This window comes from Sinocyclocheilus rhinocerous, unplaced genomic scaffold (genome assembly GCF_001515625.1).
Source record: "Sinocyclocheilus rhinocerous isolate Xijiao unplaced genomic scaffold, SAMN03320098_v1.1 scaffold1234, whole genome shotgun sequence".
NCBI lineage: Eukaryota > Metazoa > Chordata > Actinopteri > Cypriniformes > Cyprinidae > Sinocyclocheilus > Sinocyclocheilus rhinocerous.
Genome location: NW_015656153.1, coordinates 466,830 through 489,123, shown reverse-complemented (window position 1 = coordinate 489,123; position 22,294 = coordinate 466,830). Strand labels below are relative to the sequence as shown.

General features: G+C 37.9%; 3 protein-coding genes across 7 annotated transcripts; 1 reads left to right on the top strand and 2 right to left on the bottom strand.

Annotated features, from left to right (window-relative positions):
- The first annotated feature begins 744 nt into the window (after positions 1 to 744).
- disp2 (dispatched RND transporter family member 2) lies at positions 745 to 13,097 on the top strand. 2 transcript variants are annotated; one of them, XM_016526870.1, is made up of 8 exons: positions 745 to 1,047; positions 6,136 to 6,540; positions 6,641 to 6,670; positions 6,942 to 7,065; positions 8,379 to 8,503; positions 8,639 to 8,736; positions 8,845 to 8,942; positions 9,481 to 13,097. In XM_016526870.1, the coding sequence occupies exons 1-8, from the start codon at positions 956 to 958 to the stop codon at positions 12,964 to 12,966; spliced, it is 4,458 nt and encodes a 1,485-aa protein (XP_016382356.1). In that variant the 5' UTR covers positions 745 to 955; the 3' UTR covers positions 12,967 to 13,097. The 2 variants fall into 2 exon arrangements, with proteins under 2 accessions (XP_016382356.1, XP_016382355.1); XM_016526869.1 differs by having other exon boundaries at positions 6,638 to 6,670.
- A 1,345-nt stretch (positions 13,098 to 14,442) lies between these two features.
- Positions 14,443 to 18,138, bottom strand: LOC107719462 (RNA pseudouridylate synthase domain-containing protein 2-like). The gene is made up of 3 exons (XM_016526871.1): positions 17,425 to 18,138; positions 17,050 to 17,346; positions 14,443 to 15,544 (listed from the first exon to the last, which is right to left on the bottom strand). The coding sequence occupies exons 1-3, from the start codon at positions 18,073 to 18,075 to the stop codon at positions 14,723 to 14,725; spliced, it is 1,770 nt and encodes a 589-aa protein (XP_016382357.1). The 5' UTR covers positions 18,076 to 18,138; the 3' UTR covers positions 14,443 to 14,722.
- A 554-nt stretch (positions 18,139 to 18,692) lies between these two features.
- Positions 18,693 to 22,140, bottom strand: LOC107719513 (protein-L-isoaspartate(D-aspartate) O-methyltransferase-like). 4 transcript variants are annotated; one of them, XM_016526932.1, is made up of 10 exons: positions 22,038 to 22,114; positions 21,746 to 21,825; positions 21,235 to 21,369; positions 21,007 to 21,111; positions 20,841 to 20,872; positions 20,660 to 20,764; positions 19,874 to 19,994; positions 19,659 to 19,744; positions 19,412 to 19,581; positions 18,697 to 19,275 (listed from the first exon to the last, which is right to left on the bottom strand). In XM_016526932.1, the coding sequence occupies exons 3-10, from the start codon at positions 21,350 to 21,352 to the stop codon at positions 19,239 to 19,241; spliced, it is 774 nt and encodes a 257-aa protein (XP_016382418.1). In that variant the 5' UTR covers positions 21,353 to 21,369; positions 21,746 to 21,825; positions 22,038 to 22,114; the 3' UTR covers positions 18,697 to 19,238. The 4 variants fall into 4 exon arrangements, with proteins under 4 accessions (XP_016382419.1, XP_016382418.1, XP_016382416.1 ...); XM_016526930.1 differs by having other exon boundaries at positions 18,698 to 19,275; positions 22,058 to 22,139; XM_016526933.1 differs by lacking the exon at positions 21,746 to 21,825 and having other exon boundaries at positions 18,693 to 19,275; positions 22,058 to 22,140.
- Between the last annotated feature and the right edge of the window lie 154 nt (positions 22,141 to 22,294).

Below are 22,294 nucleotides of genomic sequence, written 5' to 3'. Positions count from 1 at the left end.
TAATTCTGTGCATTTCAAGAAATGTAAATGGAAAAAATAAAACAAAATGTAGGTTAATTAATACAAAAATAATAGTAAATACCCTTGTCCTGAGAACAGCTCTCATGGAAATCAAACTGTATTATATGTTATATGATTGACTCTTGTCCAGTGTGTGCTGGTAGCCTACACTCTAAAAAATGCTGGGTTGTTTCAACCCAACTTTGGGTCAAATATGGACTAACCCAGCTGTTGGGTTAAATTTTTACATTCAAATTTTAACCCAAAAGTGGGGTTAGTCCATATTTGACCCAAAGTTGGGTTGAAACAACCCAGCATTTTTTAGAGTGTATGTGTTTGCTTGTTTTTGCAAAAAAATAAAAAAAATAAATTAATAATAATACAAAAATAAAAACAGGACAAAACAAGATTTTGCAAGTTTAGAATTTACAAAAATAAAAAATTAGGAGGGTTTGAACTAGATTTTTGAAACCACCTTGGATAAAACATAGGCTACATAAGTACTCCAAGAAGCAAATTTGTGTAATTGGACCTTTGACTTTGAGTTAATTAAATTTAGCCCGTTCATGTGACAAACTAGCCGCAGTCTATTCCATTTCATTAGCCAAATTAGAACCGTCAAGAACGTATTGCACTGTATGCAGCAAACCATTGCAGCTTCTTGTCATTTGACTGAAAAGAATACCAGATCATTTCCAATTTCGCTGTGTCTTTGGCTACACACCCTTGCAGTGTTAAGGCGAAGTGGTTTTGTTCTCCAGCACCACCCTCGGGAGAACAGCGCGCGCTCAACTCACTGTCAACACCTCAGATCACAGCGCCACGATGAAGCAGCCTCCATACACTCACTAACGCAGGCTTTGCCTTCCACAGCACGACCACAACCTGCTTCGATTGCATTCTGCTCAGAATTACACATTGGATAGGGACAGTCGGAAATTACATTCACTAAACCATGGACACCGTGTCCATTTCTAGAGAGCGCGATGATGCTGAAATCACAGATTCATCCACGACAGAGGGATCTTCTCAGGAAGCACCTCAGAGGTACGTGGATGGCGGGGCTTATAAGGCTAATTGTTGGAGCAAGTGTGTTTGTGAGTGAACGTAAGTCATTTAAATGGTTGTTTTTGCGAATAAACAGGAATAACGATCGTGCCGCTTTTAAGGTTTCCCAATATCAGACCCACTTGGCTTTTGTTTACAAGCGAAAAATACTATTCTCTGAGGGTAACAACCGAATAGTATTTTGAAAGTACAAGGAGATCACGAGGGAATAAATACTACGAAATACTATAATTTGTTGGGTTTGTCGTGATGTTATCCATAAACTGACATGAACGCTGATCTTGACGCTGATCAGTTGATGTGTTTGGTCACAAGCCTATGAATGAATTTCTAGGGCAAACTCCATGTTAATTGATATTTGACCTACAGTACATCTGACATTCAAAAGGACACGTGGGAAATATTCTTTAAATTCTTGCAATGTATGACAAAATAATGTTCTGCAGCGAAATTTGCCACTTGCAAATTTAACTTAAAAATATAAGAAGCACATCACGTGAGTCATTCTTTATATTATTAGGCTAAACAAAGATAAATCATTCCTGTTATGCAGTACATACTTGATAAAAAGTCATTTTGAATAGTAAAATTAAGGAAGTATTTCTAGGGTACGCCATATGATAAATATGCTCTGGTCATCAAAATTCGCCTAATTATGAGAAAATGTATAGAATGCTTAAAAGGTCAGAAATGTATCTATAATTGTATCTAACAGAATGGACTGCTTTAAAGTGAGATATTAGTGTACTATTTTTTTATTGCTGTTATCTATGTGTATACCATTGTGACCTCTGATCTGAAGACAATCTTGATGTTTTTGGATGCAAGTTATTAGCATTAGCATTTTTTACGTCATTTATAAAAATGCAGACAATCTTTACAACCTATAGTACCTATCTACAGTACACTTGCTATTCAGAGTGGCACTTGAGAAATATTTCACTTTTACACTTCTTTTAATGGATGGCAAAACAAAAAAGAGGAAATCTTTTAGCTCATTAGTCAGGCATGTTTCTTTTTGTCTGGAGTAATTCTAATAATGAACTACACATGGATCTAGGACTCTAAATGGAGGTGTTAGACGATTGACTCTGAGAATGTTAATCACAGGGCTCATCTGCTACTCTGACTGAGACATTTTGCTTCAGCACAACTAGGTGTAGATTCCCTGTTCTGTATCGATGATGATTATCTTTAATGACGAAATCTGTCTGTAGATCAAAGTACCGCTGAGCAGATGGTGAGATGTGTTCTCCAGATTTGGTGGAGAAGATCCAGCTGAAGCTGCAGTGACTCATGTCTGAGTATGACCCTCTCAGGAGAAGCCTTGTCTTTATATTCCAGTGCGATGCGCACACGTGGGCCCCTCTTACCAGCCTTTGATTTGTTAATCAAAGGTTTTGTTCCATGTTATTATCAGTTGTTTATGTTACTTAAAATGGCTGCACGTATCCTACACACAAAAGCAAGTGCTTCATCTCCCAAAACTATCACAAACAAGCCTGGGAGATGTTACAGTCTGGTTGCAAAGACATTAATCTGAATCTTTTGGTTAAGAATTACGCTATTGAGATGACAGTTAATTATAGTTTAATTTAGTCTGCATGTGTTCATACACTGAAAAAAGGTAACATCTAAATTACCTGGTTTTATTCAAATAAAAAAGTATTTAGCATGACTGAATCAACCTAAATACATTATTTTATACCAACAAAACTCATTTTTATGGGTTAAATCAGGTAAAAAAAAAAAAAAGCTCTGTAAGGTAACAATTGCAGGTTACCACGTTTTATAGTGCAGAAAGTTTAATTTATGAAAAAGAGATTATTCATTGATTATTACATTTTATGCTTAAAGGCAGCTGCTTTGCAATTTGGTGCAATAAGATGCGCCTATGAGCAGTGTCACTTGATTCACCCTTGTGAATCGGTCCAATTATTTTTGATCAGGACTGAGTCACCATGGGTATCAGTGGCCTGAAGTAAATCTCAAGCAGTGTAAGTGTGCATTATACTACATGGTATTAGTCAGTGTTTGCCAGCCACCATGGCTGATATCCACTGAAATGCTGTGAGGGCATCTGTTCAATCAATTCCGTTTCTGTTACATTCCAGGCATTTATTCCAGATCATGACTCCTACCATACAAGATCCACTGAGTAAAAAAGCTTATGGGAGATGTGAATATGAACTGAGCAATGTAACTGCAGAATCTTATTTATATGCACATACAAATTGGTGCAAAGGGAGCAAACAAATTAGGTATTTAGTAAATATTTATGCTTGCTCCAGTAAATATTTAAGCTGACTATAGTTAAATAGGGCATTTTATGAGCAAATTCGCTCTGGAAATTACAGTCATATCCATTAAGCTCAGTTTTCCTTATCCTCGAGTCATTGCTGGGTTCAGGATGGGATCTCATCAGTAAATATGGTGTTTTTCATTGTCTGATGCTGAAAAAATGAACTGATTTCACGCTTACAGTCTGACAGGCCACAACAATCACCTCTGAGTTCTGGCAGCGCAGACCGCCTGACACGGCGTACCAGCTGCAGAGCTGTCAAATCAAATTAAGCATGTGTTCCTTTTGATAACCGTCAAAACATCTGCAGCATGCACACAATCAAAACCCATGAGCTCCATCAGATGCTGAAGGGTCATTGCAGGAAAATTATGCCTGTTGTTGCTGAGCTTTTGATAACATATATAGAAATTTAACAAAATTATGTAGAAATTATTCAGAAAGCCTTGTAATGGGAACAAGCACACTCTTGTAATGTAGCAAAACTTTATTATATCTGATTACAATAATGGGTTCATCATACATTAGATTGCATTATCAAATTTCCTGATGCTATTTTTGCAGCTCTGTGTTTAGCAATTGATCCACAGCGAAGATTGCCATGTTTTATATTTATATAAGCTGTCTGTCAGTAAAATGCAGGCTACAGTGTTTGTACAGTACACCTCTGCAAATCTCACACAAGGAAGCAAATTAAGAGACCCTGTTTTGCACATCTAAAGAATCCAAAAAAGACAGCTTATTTGTTTCTTGAACACATTTACAGCAGTCATGTGTGCCAGTGTTTGCATAGCTTGTCACCTTGGTAATACTTAAGAGTCAGCAGTACATCTGTGTAAAAACAAGCTTGTTAAAAGCTTATGATTTCATTGTTATTAGGACCTGTTAATGTCTAAGAGAGTAGTTGAAATGTTTTCTTGCACCAAACCTGCAAACTTTATAGTTGAAATGTGGTAAACAGAAATTTTTTTTATATTATGACACATTATTTGACCTGTCCTGAACTCAGTAAGCTGATAGCATATTTTAACATTTCAGCATAGTAAAATGTAAAGGTACCCCATAAAGAGTCATAAATGGTATTATTAGTATTGTGGATTGACTGAATAATGAAAACATGAATACTGAATATTAAGCTCTGATTCTTCATGGTGATATACACATTATTTAGCAGTACATTTTAAGGAGTTGTCCCACTCTCATATTTACTTCCAGAGCAGTTGAGTTATAAGCACTAATGAGCCTTTTTCTCTCATCTGAACAGGCTTTTATGAGGTTGACAGAGTAAGCTGATGGAGTCCCTCCCTCTTGACCTAACTGGGCCTTCGAGCATTTCGCTGATACATTTTTTAGACATCATTGCTAATCTAATATACAGTATGTTGCCAGCAACTCAGCTGTGCACTCAAAAATTCTCTATAGGCCATTTCCTGGCAGAAATAAACTATATGTTAGAGGCATATTGTTCAGAGAAAACAAGACAACCATAAGCTTTTAAAAAAGTGGGACAGCTAATTATTTTATATCACAAAATTAAATACAAGATCTTTAAAGGGATAGTTCACCCAAAAATAACCTCTCATTATTACTCACCCTCATGTCGCTCCAAACTCGTAAGACCTCCATTCATCTTTGGAACACAAATTAAGATATTTTTGATGCAATCCGAGAGCTTTCTGACCCTCCATGGACAGCAACAGAACTGACACGTTCAAGGCCCAGAAAGGTAGCAAGGACATCGTTAAAATAGTCCATGTGACATCAGTGGTTTAAGCTTAATTTTATGAAGCTACCAGAATACTTTTTGTGTGCAAAGAAAACAAAAATAACTGCACAAAAAGTATTCTTGTAGCTTTTGCTCTCGGATTTAATAAATAATATCTTAATTTATGTTCCGAAGATGAACGAAGGTCTTACAAGTTTGGAACGACATGAGGGTGAGTAATTAATGACAGAATTTTCATTTTTGAATGAACTATCCCTTCAAACTAATTTTATTTGTTGGTCAGTATGATGGATTCAGACATTCAGTGCATGGAAATTGAAAGTGTGTGTGCAAACACGTGAAATCAACAGCAAAATGCAGCGGTTAAATGCAGTATGCATGACTATATGCATAAACACCATCAGCAATTAAATAACAACCCTTTTACGCTTGGCACATAAACAACTTACAGTCAATCATAACCTAAATATGATTTCCATTTACAATTTATTATACCAAAATACGTAATTATAGTAACTTTTCGCCTCATCTGTCAAATTCTTTTATTATTTACATCAGAAATGACTAATTCTGTCATCTGATCACTCTTAGCTAGACAACTCAGTCAGTTCATTTGTAAACCAGTTCAGACGTTTCATAAGAATCAGTTCAAAAGAATAATTCAATACAAACCTGACATCACAATTGCATCTCGGAGCAGGTTTCGATTTCATCACGTAACTAGGAACAGCATGTTTTTTTCCTGAAATGTAGTGAAGCACAAAGTTATGAACTGACATTTAGTGAAGTGAAAAAAATTAATTTCCCAAAATGACTCAACTGGATTGTTGAATCAATCATTCAGTGAGTGATTTATTCAAGGCTGTTCTTGAAACAGTTCTACTTGGTTCATTGCAAAATATTGACAGGTCTTGATTTCTTCACTTCAACATAATTAATGCGACTTGCTTTTTTCTAAAATGAAGTGGTGTGAAAGTAGCTACGGAATAGACTGAAAACATTTGATGATTGATATATCATGTGACTCTTTTATTTACAGTGAAATCCCTGAGGTTTCGCTGTATCCTCCAGACAGTGACAGCACAGAATCTCAGACGTGTCCGGTCAAGATAGAGGAGAACCAAGCCGACAGCAGCAGTCCGCTCAAGTCTCACTTCTCTACTCAGCTCCACCATCAAGTATCGCAGGGCTCTGGCTATCATTCACCACAACGCAAACGATGCCCCTGCTGTGGTCACCAGCAGTCGAATCAAAGCAATGTCTGTCCAGGTCAAATGAACGCTTACCATAAGGCAGACTGTTCAGCCAGTCCTGTGAAGACTGTCCATAGCTGCAGTCCACCACGCCTGCCTTCGTGTCACAATAAAACACAGTGCCATTGGCTTCATGAATCTCATGATGGCAGTAACCACAAGCCTGTACAGCGTCACATGGTGACAGTGAGGTCCGGACTCTTTTTATTATAAATATCATTGTAATGGACATATATCTAGTTGATTGTAAACATTTAATTATGTTAATCACTATGTCTGTCTGCTCAGTAGGAATGATGGCTTGCATAGGATACCATGGAGGTGAGATGCTTTTATAGCAACTTATGATCATATTTATTTGTTTATATAACAATCACATGAAATTCATTATTAAGATTATTATTTACAGTAATACAGTAGTGCACATTAACATAGTCTTATGTTCAGTAGTATATTTAGAGGAATTCGGAAGAAGCATTCAAATACTAAGCAAAAAGTGCATGTAAATGCAGTGTGGCGAATACCAGCAGTATAATATAAGTTAATGTGAACAAATTAACACCAGTTCATATGAACACCATTGATTTTACAGCTATTCCCAGGTTATAGTTCAGTACCCGATGACTGTACTCATCTCATGTACAGTAGTTCTGTTTGCCTGTTCCCTTGCTGGGATTTTGACTGGTCCTCTGCCAGACTTCTCTGACCCTTTGCTGGTGAGTATCTGCATCTCTGTAATATATGTGCTAAATAATGAAGTTTAAAGGGATAGTTCACCCAAAAATGTCGCTCCAAACCCGTAATGCCCGGTTCAGACTACATGATTTTAGCCCGATTTTGCCACGATTTGCTTGACGTAGGGTGTCGTGACTCGTGGGGAATCATAAACGACAATGGGCGTCGGGACGCAAGATTCCATCGTTTCAGCACGTGTAGTGTGTCATAGTGGACGACAACCGATTCCGCGTCTGCGATGCTTCACGACATCACGACAGAAAGACTAGCATGTTTAATTTTTTTTCCGTCGTCCACGACGAGTTCTGTCACATTGATGACGTTGACCAATAGCAGCACAGAAGCTCTTTCATACACAGGTTTCAAACATGGCAAAACGAAAGAGAGATGATGGTGCTGCTAGGTGGAATTATGAGATGAAGGAAAGGTTCGTGGAGCTGTGGCAACAGTACTCCTGCCTGTATGATGTGTCATCGAGGGACTACCACAACAGAAAAAGAAAGAAAAATGCTGGCAAACTATAGCGGAAGTGCTTCAGCAATGTTTACTCTTGTTTTCGGAAGTCAATAGCTGGTTCCGCCTTCTCGATGACATCACGTGCGTCATTGGAGGGTCAAAAAACTCTCGGATTTCATCAAAAAAAATAATTAATGAGAGAATTTTCATTTTTGGGTGAACTATCCGTTTAATGCTTCATGTTTATGCATCTGTTTGTACTACAAAAAAAAAAGTAAATGAAGCATATACTAAAAGTGATGTAAAAATAAGTAAAAAAATAAAATAAATTGTAAGATCAAGTTCAAAATAACAGATAAACTCACATTGTGAGATAAAAAGTTACAGTTTGGAAAAAGTGTCACAATTGTGAGATTTGCAACATAGGATTACTATGGAAGCCCCGTTTCTGCCCTCAGATAACTGTGACCTTTTTTCCTCACAATTCTGACTTGAGGAAAAAAAAATTGATTTGTGAGATATAAACTCAGAATTGTGAGATGTTAACTCACAATTGTGAATTTATGACAAACGTTTTATTTAATGGGGGAAATGGGCTTTACACCTAAGAGAAATAAAGTCTTTACAAGTAATAATGCTGAAATTGTGAATTTTTTTTTTTTTACTCTGAGGCAGAAATAGGCTTGTGCCTATGAATACATTTCTGAAAATAAAGTGACCAGCGGTGGCCTTTCATCATTAGAATTGTAAATTAGCCTCTCAAATGACTTAAATTTATTTTTATAATGACTTCAAAGAGTTTCTTCTCACCGTTCATGTCTTTGATCGGACTTCACAGGGATTTGAACCTCGTGGAACAGACATAAGTATCCGGCTAGCAACGTGGATGAGGTTACAGCAAAACACTGGACCTGGAAAATCACTGTCCCCATTTCCATGGCAACTCACAGAAAGAATAGCAGGGTATTTCGTATGATACTAAAAATGCTTTCAAATATAATTTCTACCACTCATCATTTCACTAAATCAGACTGTTGCTTTTATTACTAAAGGATTGTATGCTGTGTTTGTATTGAAAAAATCCCGTTTGTCTTACAGAGAAGACACAGTTAAATCTGAACCTCAATCAAGAGAACGATCAAGAAGAATGTTGCACAGAGATTACACTGAGCACAACTTTTTTTGTAATGCCCCAGGTGAGATTTTACTTACGTATTATCAGGTATTTCCAAATCTAATAAATCAGTAAATGGAGCACAGCATGTTTTATATTGTTTTCTATCACCAAACGTGTGGTCCTGTAGGAGAGCGCTATGCTCAGCTGGTCTTCCGCTCTGGAAACTCTGCCAGTCTCTGGAGTCTAAAGGCAATTTACTCCATGTGCCAGATGGAACAGTCACAGGTAAAACAAGGACTATATTTTCCCAAAAGGGCATGATATTCTTAAGAACTTGTTAAAGGCAGTGTTTTGATGGATATATCTGATAGAATCTATTCATTAATAATCAGATTCAGATATTAGAGAATTCACTGTGATCTCATTAGTGATTATAGATATTTGTACATAAATTTTGGTTCTGGCACACGTACAGTTCTTCTGCATTGAACCACTGTTAACACATTGACAACATCTAAAATGCATCTAAAAGCATTTTTCATATAAACAATTTGTAGAGACGTACATAAATAATCAATAAAAATATATTTCTAATATAAATATTACAGATTTGTTAAGATTTTTTTGGTTCCTGTACATTTTAGGGGCTGTCAATATGTATATATAGTATTTGTCTGCATATATCCAAACATACAAAAAACTTTGTGTACAAATACCTACAAAATCTAATGAGATGAATAAGCATGAAAACTGAAAGCAGTACAACTGTTTTATAATTGAAATATTTTTGCTGAAAAATGCAATTTTTTATTACTCATTTTAGATCTGTTCTGGGACACAATTTGATCAACTTTGCCAGGTCAGATCAGAGTTATACGGCTCCATGGTAAAGAATGAGTGCTGTCCAAGTTGGTCTCTGGGAAACTACTTGGCTCTTCTTAACAACGTTTCTTCCTGCTTTAGTCTGACTGCACAGCAGGTATCTGAAAGCCTTAGCCTGCTCAGATTCTGTGCCCCTTACTATCATGATGGAAGCCTGGTTGCATCATGTATTGAGAGGAGTAAATTTGGCCGCTGTGCATCCGTTCCACACCGCTGTAAACTGTCAAGCATCTTCCAGATTCTCCATTACCTTGTGGACAAAGACTTTCTGGGGCCACAGACGGTTGAATACAAGGTTCCGTCCCTAAAATATAGCATTGTATTTCTACCAGTGAAAAAAGGAGATCCACTCATGAAAATTTATTTGGACCATTTAGAGGGTCATGAACTCACATACAATAACACCACCATAACAGGAATGGATTTGGGAATTAAACAAAAGCTTTTCAAGTATTACTTGGCACGGGACTCTGTCTATCCTGTTCTTGCAGCTCTTGCACTTTTGTTCACAATGGGACTATATCTCAAATCACTATTTATAGCAGCAATGTCACTGGTTGCTGTCATATTATCACTTTCCACCTCATATTTTTTCTACAAAGTTGCATTTCGCTTGACATTTTTTCCACTCATCAATCTTGCATCAGTCCTTGTGCTTTTGGGAAACTGTCTCAATCAAGCCCTGACTTTTGTTGATTTCTGGAAACTGCAGCTGAGCCACAATCCTCCAGCTGTCCCTGAGAAGAGAATGAACAGGGTTTTACAGGAAATGGGATACTTGATATTAGTGTCGGGTCTGACATCTAGCATCACCTTTTACTCAGGCTACATAAGCAGCATCACTGCCGTGAGATGCTACGCTGTATATCTTGGCAGTGCCTCATTAATCAACACATTATTTGCTCTCATTTGGCTTCCGTGCACCCTCATTTTGCAAGAACGCTATGCTGTGCTGTCTTCAAACCCTGTCGCGAAGGCAGCTTGGAAGCCCTGCTGCTCCAAAAATACGGGTGGATTCTGGGAGACAAGTTCAAGAAAGCGTTGTCTGTTTACCTTGAGACAGAAGCTTCGGACGTTAGGGCAAGGGTTTTCGGACACATCAAACCTGCTTTTTTTAAAGATCCTGCCTTGTGGAGTGGTGAAATTCCGATATATATGGATCTGCTGGTTTGCAGTGCTTGCAGCCGGAGGAACGTACATATCATGCATAGACCCTGGCATGAAACTGCCAACTTCAGACAGCAGAACAACTCAGCTGTTCCGCTCCAGTCATCCCTTTGAGAGATATGATGCTGAGTATCGCCACCAGTTCATGTTTGAGCGAATGAAACAGGGTGAAGATGAACCCATGATGCTGACTCTAATTTGGGGCGTCATTCCATCAGATGATGGTGACCACTTCGATCCAAAAAGTAATGGATCTTTAGCTCTTGATCCAGGATTTAATATAAGCAGCCCCCAAGCCCAGCTGTGGTTGCGGGATCTGTGTGGAAAAATTCAAAACCAGAGCTTCTATTCTCCATTATCAGCTGACCAAGAAACAGTAGAAGACAATGTGTGTTTTGTGGAACAATTGATTCACTGGGTTTCTATACGTCGCTGTTCCGAAAGCGAGGACGCGTTTAGCTTCTGCTGCAATAATATTCCCTTTCCTTACCCCCCAAGTGTTTTCGAGCAGTGCCTTAGCATGATGGTGGCAGAGCAGCATGCAGAAGGGCACTCACCCAGTGCCGGAGGCCTAAGGCTTGACTCGGAGGGTCGAATCACTGCCCTTGTTGTAATATTCAAGACTGTACAACTTTACAGCTTCAACTTCAGCAGGATGTCTCAGTTCTACCAAGAGATCTTATCGTGGTTTAATGGGGAAATCTCCAAGGCTCCAGTGGGACTGCAGAAAGGATGGTTTGTAAGTCAACTAGGATTATATGACTTCCAGCAATGCTTAAGTTCAGAGACTTTGGAGGTGGCAGGCTTTTCAGTAGCTCTCACATTTGTACTACTCTTACTAACGACATGGAATATTCCATTAAGTGTCTACGTGTCCGTTGCGGTGGGAGGTAGTGTGTTTGCTACTGTTGGCCTCCTTGTGCTCTTAGAATGGCAGTTAAATGGTGTGGAAGCACTCTTCATTTCAGCAGCTGCAGGTCTTTCTGTTGACTTTGTGGCCAATTATTGCATTTCATACAGCCTGGCCCCACACAATGACAGACTGGGCAGGGTTGCACATTCCCTGAAGAGAATGGGTTACCCGGTAGCTACTGGTGCTGGGGCGTATTTTTGCGTGGGCATTATTATGTTACCCGCAACTGCATTGCTTTTCAGAAAGCTTGGGATCTTTCTTTTGCTTGTGAAGTGTGTTGCATGCGGCTTTGCCACTTTCTTCTTCCAGTCGCTGTGCTGCTTCTTTGGACCCCAGAAGAACTGCGGGAGAATAACCCTACCTTGTGTTACAAAGCAAGCCACTGAAAATATACTGTCGTCCTGTTCGGCTACAGAACCCGGGACCGCCAATCCCGCAGCTAATGGGGCATTTGGCTGTGGCACAGGTTCTCGGGTTCGAAGAAGTTTTAATAAAGAAAGCGAAGGCTTTCTTTGCCCCAATCAGCAACACCATAGAAAGCGGCAACCAGTCGGTGGAAGGGAGCCAGAACAGTACGAACTGCAGCCACTTGCTTGCCAGTTGAGCGACAGCTTCGAGAATAGCACTTGCACCAGCAAGTTGTCCAACAGGCCTTCTGTCCTTTCTGATGACATTCAGTTCTGTGGCCTTAGTCCAAGGCAAGACTATGATCGAGTCAGCATTGAGGCTGACAGCGCAGAAATGTGTAGCAGGCATCTTAAAGGTTGCAATCCACCTCCAGCACTTCAGACCTCATCTCCGTACAAAGAGAGCATGTTGCGTCCAGTGGTTGCCCCTTCACAAGATGCATCTAAGGAGAAGGTTTTGTGCAAGAAATGTCGAGGCCAGTCGAGCGGCGGGCTTCAACTTTGGAACGGGTCTTTGTCGTCTTCCTCTAGCATGGAAGAAATCACGATCACTCAGACTACGGAAACTGTCAATGAAAGGTCACTCTCAATAGATGAAGCCACTAGCTGTCATCTACACAAACGGCTTTTGTCATGTCAGTCTCAGAGCTTCATGGAGGGACTCGAAGACTCCAATGAGACATGCTTAAGTGAGGTAGAACCTACTATCTTAGTCCCTCAAGCTGTTAAGATAGAGGAGGAGTTACAACCTGGCCACCTAAACGGCAAGAGGGACACTTTACGTCTGTCTTTGAAGGAGACTGTATATGACCTTGCCTCCCCGGGGTCTGGTAGGTTGAGGACAACACAAAGTGATGTGCCAGTGATACTGCCCAACAGCAAACCTGATATGCCCGATGTTTGGATAAAAAGGGAGGGAAAAGGTGAAGGTGGCAGCTGATCAATATTGTCAACACACTGAGCAAATCTAAACAACCACAGCATGGCCAGTACTTTATATGTTGGGCTTAACTTTTGTACTCAGCAGCATATTATTACATTTCTGAATCTGTCTGAAAATGCATACCAGATTTAAAAAAAAAAGACCATTTAATTGTTTGGAAGTATACAGTGCTTATAAAAAATTTAAGAGGTCTGTTTTTTTTTAGCATGATTCCTTGCATGTCATGTAAATATACACTGAATGTGCACCCACAATAGCCTTTGAAAAAGCCTTTCTTCAGGGGCCTTGAACTGCAAACTTACTAACACTTAAAGAACAATTGTGCCTGATCTTTTGCCATGAGCTTTTTAAACTAAACTCCATAACTTTGCAAAGGTCACAATCATTATCAATTTCTTTACTGTTTTTTTTTAGACTCAACCAGTTAAGTTCTCCAAACAATTTTAATTATTATACACTTAAAAAGCACTCAAATAATCCACTACAGTAATTTTACACAACTTATGCCAGGAACACTTGGCATAGATGTGCCTGCTACTGTGGCTATTACTGTTTTACACATTTTATCGCATGTTATGATAAAATATTACATTTTTTAACTTTTCAAAAAATCTGTAAGGAAAGATAATTTTGTTATTGACAGAGCCATAGAAGTACCTCTTTTAAAAAAAGACAATGACAATGACTGCCCATCAGTATATAGGCCAATTGCAACAATGTTCTTTAATCTGAATGCTTCAGTGTGTGGACATGTTTCACTAATATCTAAGATTTATGAAAAAATGCAATACCACATTTGAACCCTATACAAGACTGTGAGTGTTACCTCTATGTTCGGTATGTATTTGAAAGATACGCATTGTTTAGAATGCAAAAGGTTGTATGTAAAAAGTGGTGTTTTGTGATGTGCACAAAGATGTCAATCCTTTATGAAACTGGAATCTTAGCAAATGTCAGTTATACTGCAAAATGTTTTGCTAGAAAGAACATCCTTTTTATATTCAGATTGATTTAATGTTACTTCAGTAAGGCCAGTGGATGTGTACTTGACATTGTCAAAGCATCTTAAAAAACAAAGTGCCAAAATGTAAGAACGATTTTTGTGCCAAAATTTTTTTTTTCCCTAAAATTATGCAGCTGTATTATAAATCCTGCTGGTGTGGAACTACTGTTGTTGATAGCCTGTGCATAAAGTCAGATTTGAAGTTGTCTGAAGATAAACTATGATGAAGTTCAATAAAAATAAAAATATTTTTTAATTGAGGTTATACTGTAATCTATTTCTGACTTTCTTTAGTGGTTTTTAGTTCACAACCGGTTGAAAATAGACTTCATTAGACAATCAAAAACCTCAGCTTCATTTATATGCATAACATGGCATTTGCATGGCATTTTAATTAAAATTGTTCTAACCTACTATTTGAGGGGGGAGAAGAAAAGTATAATAAAAAAAAAAACATGATTTTTTTTTTATTCCCACAAAAAACTCTTTTATTGCTGTATGTTCATGTCAGATGGGATGGTGTCCTTTTCAAATATAAGGAATTTAAAAAAAAATTTTGACAAAAAAGAAATACACCGCAGTACTAAGAAATCCTCAACATTTAAATGAAAATAAATTAAAAAGTCATTTTGAATTCACAATGAATATATTCAGTAATCAAAGGAAGATTTAAAAAAAAAAAAACAATCGTTGTAAACGCATGTGGAAATATCAAGTAACAAATGATGCATGAATACATCTGATTTTAGTTTAATCCTGAAGCCAGTCTTCTTTAGCCCAGTCAGGCATTTGGGTGGAGTATTCAAAGTCAGGTCCTTTGTAGCGTAATGCATGTAGGTACATAATCAAATCCTTCTCCATTGGGTCAGGTCGCACAATTTTACACTCGCCACATAAATTATCTCTGACAAAAGCATTTGATTTTGCAGTTCTGGAGGCTTCATCTGATACTGAATCCTTTTCTTTATGAGCGCCATTCATCTCCCCCTCAATCTCAGCAGCAGATGTGCTCTTGTGAGGTTCTTGACTACCTTCTGCCTTCACTTCCTCCTGAGTCAATTTACAGGAATTGTCATCACACGCAACACCACTCGACTCAGGTGTAGTTATTTGGTCATTGTGTTCTTGAGCACCATCACTACACTCTTTCTTCGGCTCTTGCTTTCCTGAGACCTCTTCTTCAGGCAAATCCAACAAGTGCAGACTCTCCTTTGAACGATGCTCTTCTATAAGAGCTTCTAATAGCTCTTCATCACTTATACCCACTAGCCCTCCTTTGGCTCTGTTTGGACCCCATGCAGAAGACCCATAGATGGGATCATTGAGGATTGGAAAGCCAAGGAACTGAAGATGAACACGAATCTGGTGCGTACGTCCTGTGAGAGGCAGACAGCGGACTACACTAGAGCGCCCGTTATAGCTTAGTCTCTGGAAAACTGTACGGGATTCTTTGCCTTTGGGATGCACCCTACAGAGGCCCACGCGGAAGGACACTACCAGGATGGGTTCCTCACACACCACCTCACCCTCTGGAAACTGCCCTTCCACACGACACACATACTCCTTCTCTAACTGTGAGAAAAAGAAAAGTACAGTTAAAATTGGCATAAAATGAAAATTCACCTTATCTATTTTCTAAATACATGTTATAGACCTTTGTCTGACAATTCCAGACTTTTAGAGATTGCATGCACTGTGTAATTTCTAGCAAGTATTTTAGTATGGAGACCTCCACATGACATGCAGGGGGAAAAAAGGTTAAATAAATTAATAAAATATGGCCATAAATTATGTTGTGGGAGCAGATTATTAATTTGTGGCCACAATATTCAATTTTTCTTCCATTTATTTCATTCACATTTAAAAATGTAGTGAAATGTAACATCAAAATAATACATTAATAATTCACTTTTCAAACAGACAAATATATATATATATACACAAATAAAACTTGAATTCATGTTAAGAATGTTATTTAATTGGAACAAAACATTAATAACTGATATTTAAATGCAAGTTTTAAAGGGGTCATCTGATGCGATTTCAATTTTTTCTTTCTCTTTGGAGTGTTACAAGCTCTTGGTGTATAAAGAAGATCTGTAAAGTTGCAAAGACTAAAGTCTCAAAAACGGGGCATAGAGGAGAAACAATAATGTACAGTATGTGGAAAATAATGTGTTTTTTGAACCTTAAACCGAATAAACACATTGCATTACACCAAATACACAAAATAATGTTCTTTTTAGCAACGTCATACGACCCCTTTAAAAAAATTAGGAGAAAAGCATTGTGTAATTGCTTTTCTTAACCCATTTTCCAACTGATTTTCTTTATCCTTTTGCCAAATGCTTTTCTATCCATTTTTTCAGTTAAGTTAAAAAAATGTGTAGTTTATGTGGGAACAAGTTTAAGACATGTCTCTTTGATGCACAGGCAAATGTTTTTTGAAAATTTTAGCCCAAAGTCAAAGTTTACATATGTAATATTTATTTAAACTAAATAAAGATATCAACGACCATATAAAACAGATGTGTCTGCAAGGTTACATTTGTGTAAGCATAACTGTATTATGAGAAGCATATGTATTTCAAATATTGCAACCTTTCTCCACACATTATACTAGCAGTCATGCCTTGTTTTATGGAGGATGTGTCGTAAAATTCAGTATAAAGTTGGTTGGTTGCTTCCATGTGTGAACTGTCCAATGGCATGTTTTTACTTGATTTTCCAAAAAATAAAAAAGCAATTTTAAATGCTTTATAAAAGTGCAATTTAAATTGTTGCAATTATTACACTTAACATATTTAAACAAATTAAATAAACTTAATTTAATGTCTGTTTATTTGTTAATTTGAAAAGTGATACATTTACATTTCTATTTTTTATTATTAAATGAATAAGTGATTTTTTCCATTTTATTTTTAAAGCGACATACTCCGTTCTCCATAAGTCTGTGGGTCAGCGTACCCCTTACACTACCACTGTAAGCAGATTTCAACAACTGCAAACTGTGACTGACAGAATGCAGAATTTTTAAGATTGTACACCAAATGTGTCATTCATAAAGTTTGTCTTACCTGTCTCTCACGAACCATGGCATCCAGCTTTTTGGAGACCTCGAGTGTACGAGCAAACAGCAGCACACCTGAGGTGAGGCGATCCAGCCTATGTACTGTGTGGAGGCCACTAAGGCCTTTCTCCTTTCCCAGAATGAAAATGACAGTATTGTGACGGTAGCGGCCACAGGGATGCACAGGAAGTGAGGCGGGTTTATCCACCACCACCACTTCACCATCATCCACCAGAACCTCCAAGGGCCTCCCATTTACAGGGGGCTCATGACGATGCACTGTGTTCCTCATAAAGTCATTGTTCTAGACGAGCAAAAGACAAGTAAACAAACCAGCACACATAAACTGACAGTCAATGAGTGTTGTCACGTGATGTTTTACCTTTAATATTATATTCAGGTCATCCACTGGCGTGTCATTCAATTTAATACGCCCTTCTTTGACTGCCTTGTTGTAGTAATCCAGAGACTCCGCCCGGAATTCACTCTTAAAAACCTCTAGTAGTGTTTTACCAATCCAGCGTCCCTTACAGTAAGTTGTAAAATCAAAATAATAAGGATACACTTTGCGAAGACCGCCTTCAAAATAGTAGGAGGTTTCCGCAAAATGTTCTTGACTGAAACTCACACCCGGGTTGCGTTTCTGTGGAGGAGGCACGTACCGCTCTCCGGGACGCAGCTGTTTCCCGCACTTCTTCTGCTTCTTGCGGTTGCCTTGTTTCGCTGCCTCATCTGTCTCCTCGTTTTTACGTTTACCGCGGTTTGTTCTAACAGTGCTGTCCGTATTACAGCTGTCTTCTTCAACTGTGGCATCTTTAGTCTCCATGGCGTGCGCTGCAGTGTAGGGCTGTTGTTTTGAGAAGTTCGAGGTTATAAAGGACACTTGCGCTGTCCGTAGCGTTCCCAGAGTTTTAACACTCACGTTTGTGTCTCGATACAAGTGTCTCAGAAAATGATTGTTTTCTCTTTTTCCAACGCAAAGTAACGCATTTAAACCTGCTACCTTCCCCTTCACACACGCGAACCATGCCATCCAGCGGCTCAGTGACAGAATTGTTTCCGTCTTGGGTTGATGACATCATATAACGTCATGTGTTTACGAATTATTTGTGGTTTAAAGTTTTGTATCTACTTTTATTCTACACACTTTCGTCGGCCTAATTAAGTGTATTACAGAAGTATTTGTATAATTTTTTGTTTCTTCTCTTTTTTCTCTGTTTTCTTTCCTTTTTTTGTGTAACCTGATACATTTTTGAGTTATTTTCATGTGCACATTTGCTGAACACTGAACACATGTAAATCAATAATAGCTATTGTTGAACTCATTTAATCTTTACACAAGTGAATTAATTTTTTACCTTTTTTTCCACAAAAAGGTCATATTTTTTCCTGACACTGGCCATTAATCTCATACCTCTTCACAAGTTATATGTGCATTTATTTAAATTTTTTTCTACTTCTTTTAATGCATTTCTATGTATTTATATATATTTCATATTTCTTGGCAAGGATAAAAAAAATGTATAGTTTAAGGTAGTTCATAAATCCGACATCATAGTATACTGAGCTTTATTAATTTGATTAAAAAAAACACACCGCAAGGCCTTATATTATGTTTACATTTGTGTACACAATTAACATATGATTCTACATTTAATGTGTAGATTAATATACATTTTTTCAGATTAATTAAAATCAAACTTAAATTACACAGTTGATTAGACAACAGCAACACTTCAACTCAAATTCTGACTCCATGCACAGACTACAAAAAAGAGAATACGTTTTTTAACTCATTTTTTTATTTCATTAGCTAAAAGTATTTTTGTTTCCCATTTATTTAAGCCTTGGCGTATAACTTAGTAGTGAGACATTGAAATGATTCATAGCACGGTAGCAGTTACATTTCCACATATAACTGTACTCTATTTCGATTGCTTCTTGCTATATAGTATGTTAAAACTGAACACATGGCCACTTATGAAGCTACTGAGATCACAAGTCTTACATATGGAAGTTCTTGCTCCCTCAGTTTAAGTATGTGAAGAGACACCTCCTCAGAAATTACAGCATTCGTTTCAGTCCTCTAGCAGTCGCTGCATTTGAACTTCAGTTTTAAGTCAAGAATCTGAATGATCGAGATGAGTGTGTTGCTAGGCAGCAGGTGGAGATGGGATGGGAGGCGTTCCCTCAGCCCTAAGGGCTTTCTGAACCACAGCACCAGCGCCATCTCCTGCAGGGGAAACCATACTGCAATCAGAGCTCATCACTGGGAAGAGAAACAAATCAACAGTCACACAGTTGTGATGAGCTCAAGTGCAATAGAAATCACTCTATTCTGCTTTATCTCATAAGGACTGGATGCATACCCTGGCCACTGGCGGTGTTTGTCTGTCAGTGGGACGTAAACCACACCCATCAGCGCTTTCCTGAGGAAAGTGCCATCGCTCTGACGGTCATACTGTTCCAGAACTTGGCTTTCACCCTCTGGGCCCACAGGCAAAACAAGTCTCCCACCTGGTTTCAACTGTTCCAGGAGCTGTTGATGCATATGTTTAAATAAGACTACTGCAGGCTATGTGAGCAACAATTAAGTCTTATTCATTATGTGCATACAGCTTTAGGGAGTGTAGGAGCTGCTGCTCCAATGTGAATGGCATCATAGGGGGCTTCATCAGGATAACCCAACCGTCCATCACCCACTGCAAGGGAGAAAAAATAACATTTCACAAAAACAAGTTGTCATAAACAGGTCAGATGAGAATGTTTGTGCTTCATTGTACAAGAAAAAAACACAATAATTATTTTAACAAATTATTTGAATCACTCACCCACTAATTTAATTCGTCCAAAGGCAAGCAATTCTGGATCGTCCGCCTGGACATTTTTCACAGAGGCTTGAACCAGCTCATCTATGTGGTCAATTCCCACTACTTTTCCAGAGGGCCCTACCTGTAGAATAAACATAGCAAAATATATACAACAGGAATCAGTATAATTAAATTAAATAATTATGTAAAATAATTTAAGAATCCAAAAAATGTGATGACAGATGTTTAGATTTTACTGTATATAATTTTAACTTTATTTTTAGATTTGTGTCTTCTTGTTTATTTTGTAAAATTTGAATTATCGTTCACGTTGGTGTAGAATGTGTTTTTTCAATAAGTTTATTATGCTCATTCTCATAATGAATTTATTTGATCAAAAATACAGAAAAAAAAATAATTTTGTGAAATATTATTGCAATTTAAAATAACAGTTTTCTATTTTAATATACTTTAAAATATAATTTATTCCTGTGAAGCAAAGCTGAATTTTTTCAGCATCATTACTCCAGTCTTCAGTGTCACATGATCCCTCAGAAATCATTCTAATATGCTGATTTATAATCAATGCTGGAAACAGCTGTGCTGCTTAATTGTTTTGGGACCTGTGATACTTTTTTCAGGATTCTTTGATAAATAAAAAGTTAAAAAGAAGCTAAAAAAAGAACAGTGCTTATTCAAAAAAAAAAAAAAAAATTATATATACATATATGTATACTGTATATACACATTTAAACAAAAAAATATATTAAAAACATGCATGAAATGCTGAAAAAACACAGCACTCACCATTCTGGCAAAGCATGCAGTGAGATATCCACTTCCTGAACCCACATCCAAGGCTGAAGCTCCTTCTGTTAACTTGTCACTGAGGACCTCAAGAGCATGTGCATGCTACACAACAAATCATTCATTATAGCATATTAAATATAACAGTAGCATCTATTTCAGAGGTGTTTGCCTGACCTACCATATGAGGGGCACTGATTGTAGCCTTGTATCCTTTGTAGAAAATACACACACACACACACACACACACACAATGTGAGTGAAAAATAGCTGGTTTCATTGTTGTTGTTTTTTTCAGTTTGCTTCATATATTCAAACCAATATGCCTGCTGATGTATGAAATTCACCTATGGACTGGGGAGAGTCAGCATAAGGGTGGTCTCTGGAATAAATCCCTCTATCAGTGGCAAGCATGGCATTAAACACTCTGTCACTGCGGATAACTCCATGATCTGTCACAGAATGACAACATTAAACTCTTTACTACTGAATCTATGTCCATTAAATGACATTTGTGTATTGAGATGTACAATAACATGTAAGTATTGTTTTTGTATCACTATCTATCTACTAACCTCTTAAGCGGGTGATGAGTTCTATATGTGTTTTGCCACTAGAGATCCATGCCATGGTTCTGGAGAGCAGCAAACCCATAGGGACCGCTACTGCTGCCAGTCTGAGCACTGTCTGCATTGCCTAACAAGCTGAGCCTGTAACAAATGATGTTTGGATTTCAACAACTGCCAAGTTAGGACAGTCTGTAAACTCAATCTGACATACACCTGTCCTGAGTCTTACCCCGCTGAAAAATAACCAACTTAAACCACTTTTACTTTGTCAAGCTGGTCTTCAAAGTCCCTAAAACCCCCTAAAATCCAGCTAACTCAGCAGCCTTACCAAGCTGGGAGACTAACTAAAAGCAGCAAACCTAAACTAATTTAAGATGTTTTTTCCCCCAAAAGGGTAAATTGTTGTAAAAAAATTACATACATTTAATTTTGTGTAAACTAAACAAAACCAAAGAAGTAATTGAATTTGTCATGCATGCAACAGTGTGTTTGTTCGTTTTAATATCTCTGGATCTACCTGTCTTTGGATGTCAGACCACTGATGCATCCAACATGCGTTCTTGATTCAGGTCAACAAACGTGAGAATCGGACCTAACCTAAATTTTACACGTCGAACACCAAATAGACAGTGAAATAACAAAATATTATTATATGCGCAACAAACTGGGTTTTAAAGATGTTGTACGTAGTTTTTTTTAACGCACAACCATAAATATCCCTGAGCAATAAAAAGAACAACAACATGCAGCGTCGCGTGTACAAAATGGTAACAGACTAAATGGGTGTATATGAATTACAAGTACGTAACTGTCAAGACAGAACAAAAACCTTTAATCGTGAATTTCGACCCGACGTCAACGTGCTGAAGAAGTAAACGGAAGTAGCATTTCCAAACACATCTCGACGACCAATCACAATCACGGAATTATTGACGGACATGTGTAACGGCCAATCAAATTCGGTGGGTAATCCCTGCCGGTTGCGTGCGTCTCAGCAGCAGTGAAGGAAAAGCAAGAGAGAAGGATGGGTTTTACATGCTAATACTAGTATCCCCCCCCCCCCATT

Excerpts from the sequence above, each read along its gene's own strand:
- LOC107719513 (XM_016526933.1), bottom strand. The coding sequence starts at position 21,352 with ATGCAGACAGTGCTCAGACTGGCAGCAGTAGCGGTCCCTATGGGTTTG. Across the intron at positions 19,995-20,659 it reads CTGCATGCTTTGCCAGAATG|GTAGGGCCCTCTGGAAAAGT; the intron begins GTGAGTGCTGTG and ends TTTATTCTACAG. Across the intron at positions 19,745-19,873 it reads TGGACGAATTAAATTAGTGG|TGGGTGATGGACGGTTGGGT; the intron begins GTGAGTGATTCA and ends TCTCCCTTGCAG.
- disp2 (XM_016526869.1), top strand. The coding sequence starts at position 956 with ATGGACACCGTGTCCATTTCTAGAGAGCGCGATGATGCTGAAATCACA. Across the intron at positions 1,048-6,135 it reads TCTCAGGAAGCACCTCAGAG|TGAAATCCCTGAGGTTTCGC; the intron begins GTACGTGGATGG and ends TTTTATTTACAG. Across the intron at positions 8,737-8,844 it reads CTTTTTTTGTAATGCCCCAG|GAGAGCGCTATGCTCAGCTG; the intron begins GTGAGATTTTAC and ends GTGGTCCTGTAG.
- LOC107719462 (XM_016526871.1), bottom strand. The coding sequence starts at position 18,075 with ATGGCATGGTTCGCGTGTGTGAAGGGGAAGGTAGCAGGTTTAAATGCG. Across the intron at positions 17,347-17,424 it reads ACCTGAATATAATATTAAAG|AACAATGACTTTATGAGGAA; the intron begins GTAAAACATCAC and ends TTGCTCGTCTAG. Across the intron at positions 15,545-17,049 it reads CCATGGTTCGTGAGAGACAG|TTAGAGAAGGAGTATGTGTG; the intron begins GTAAGACAAACT and ends TTTTTCTCACAG.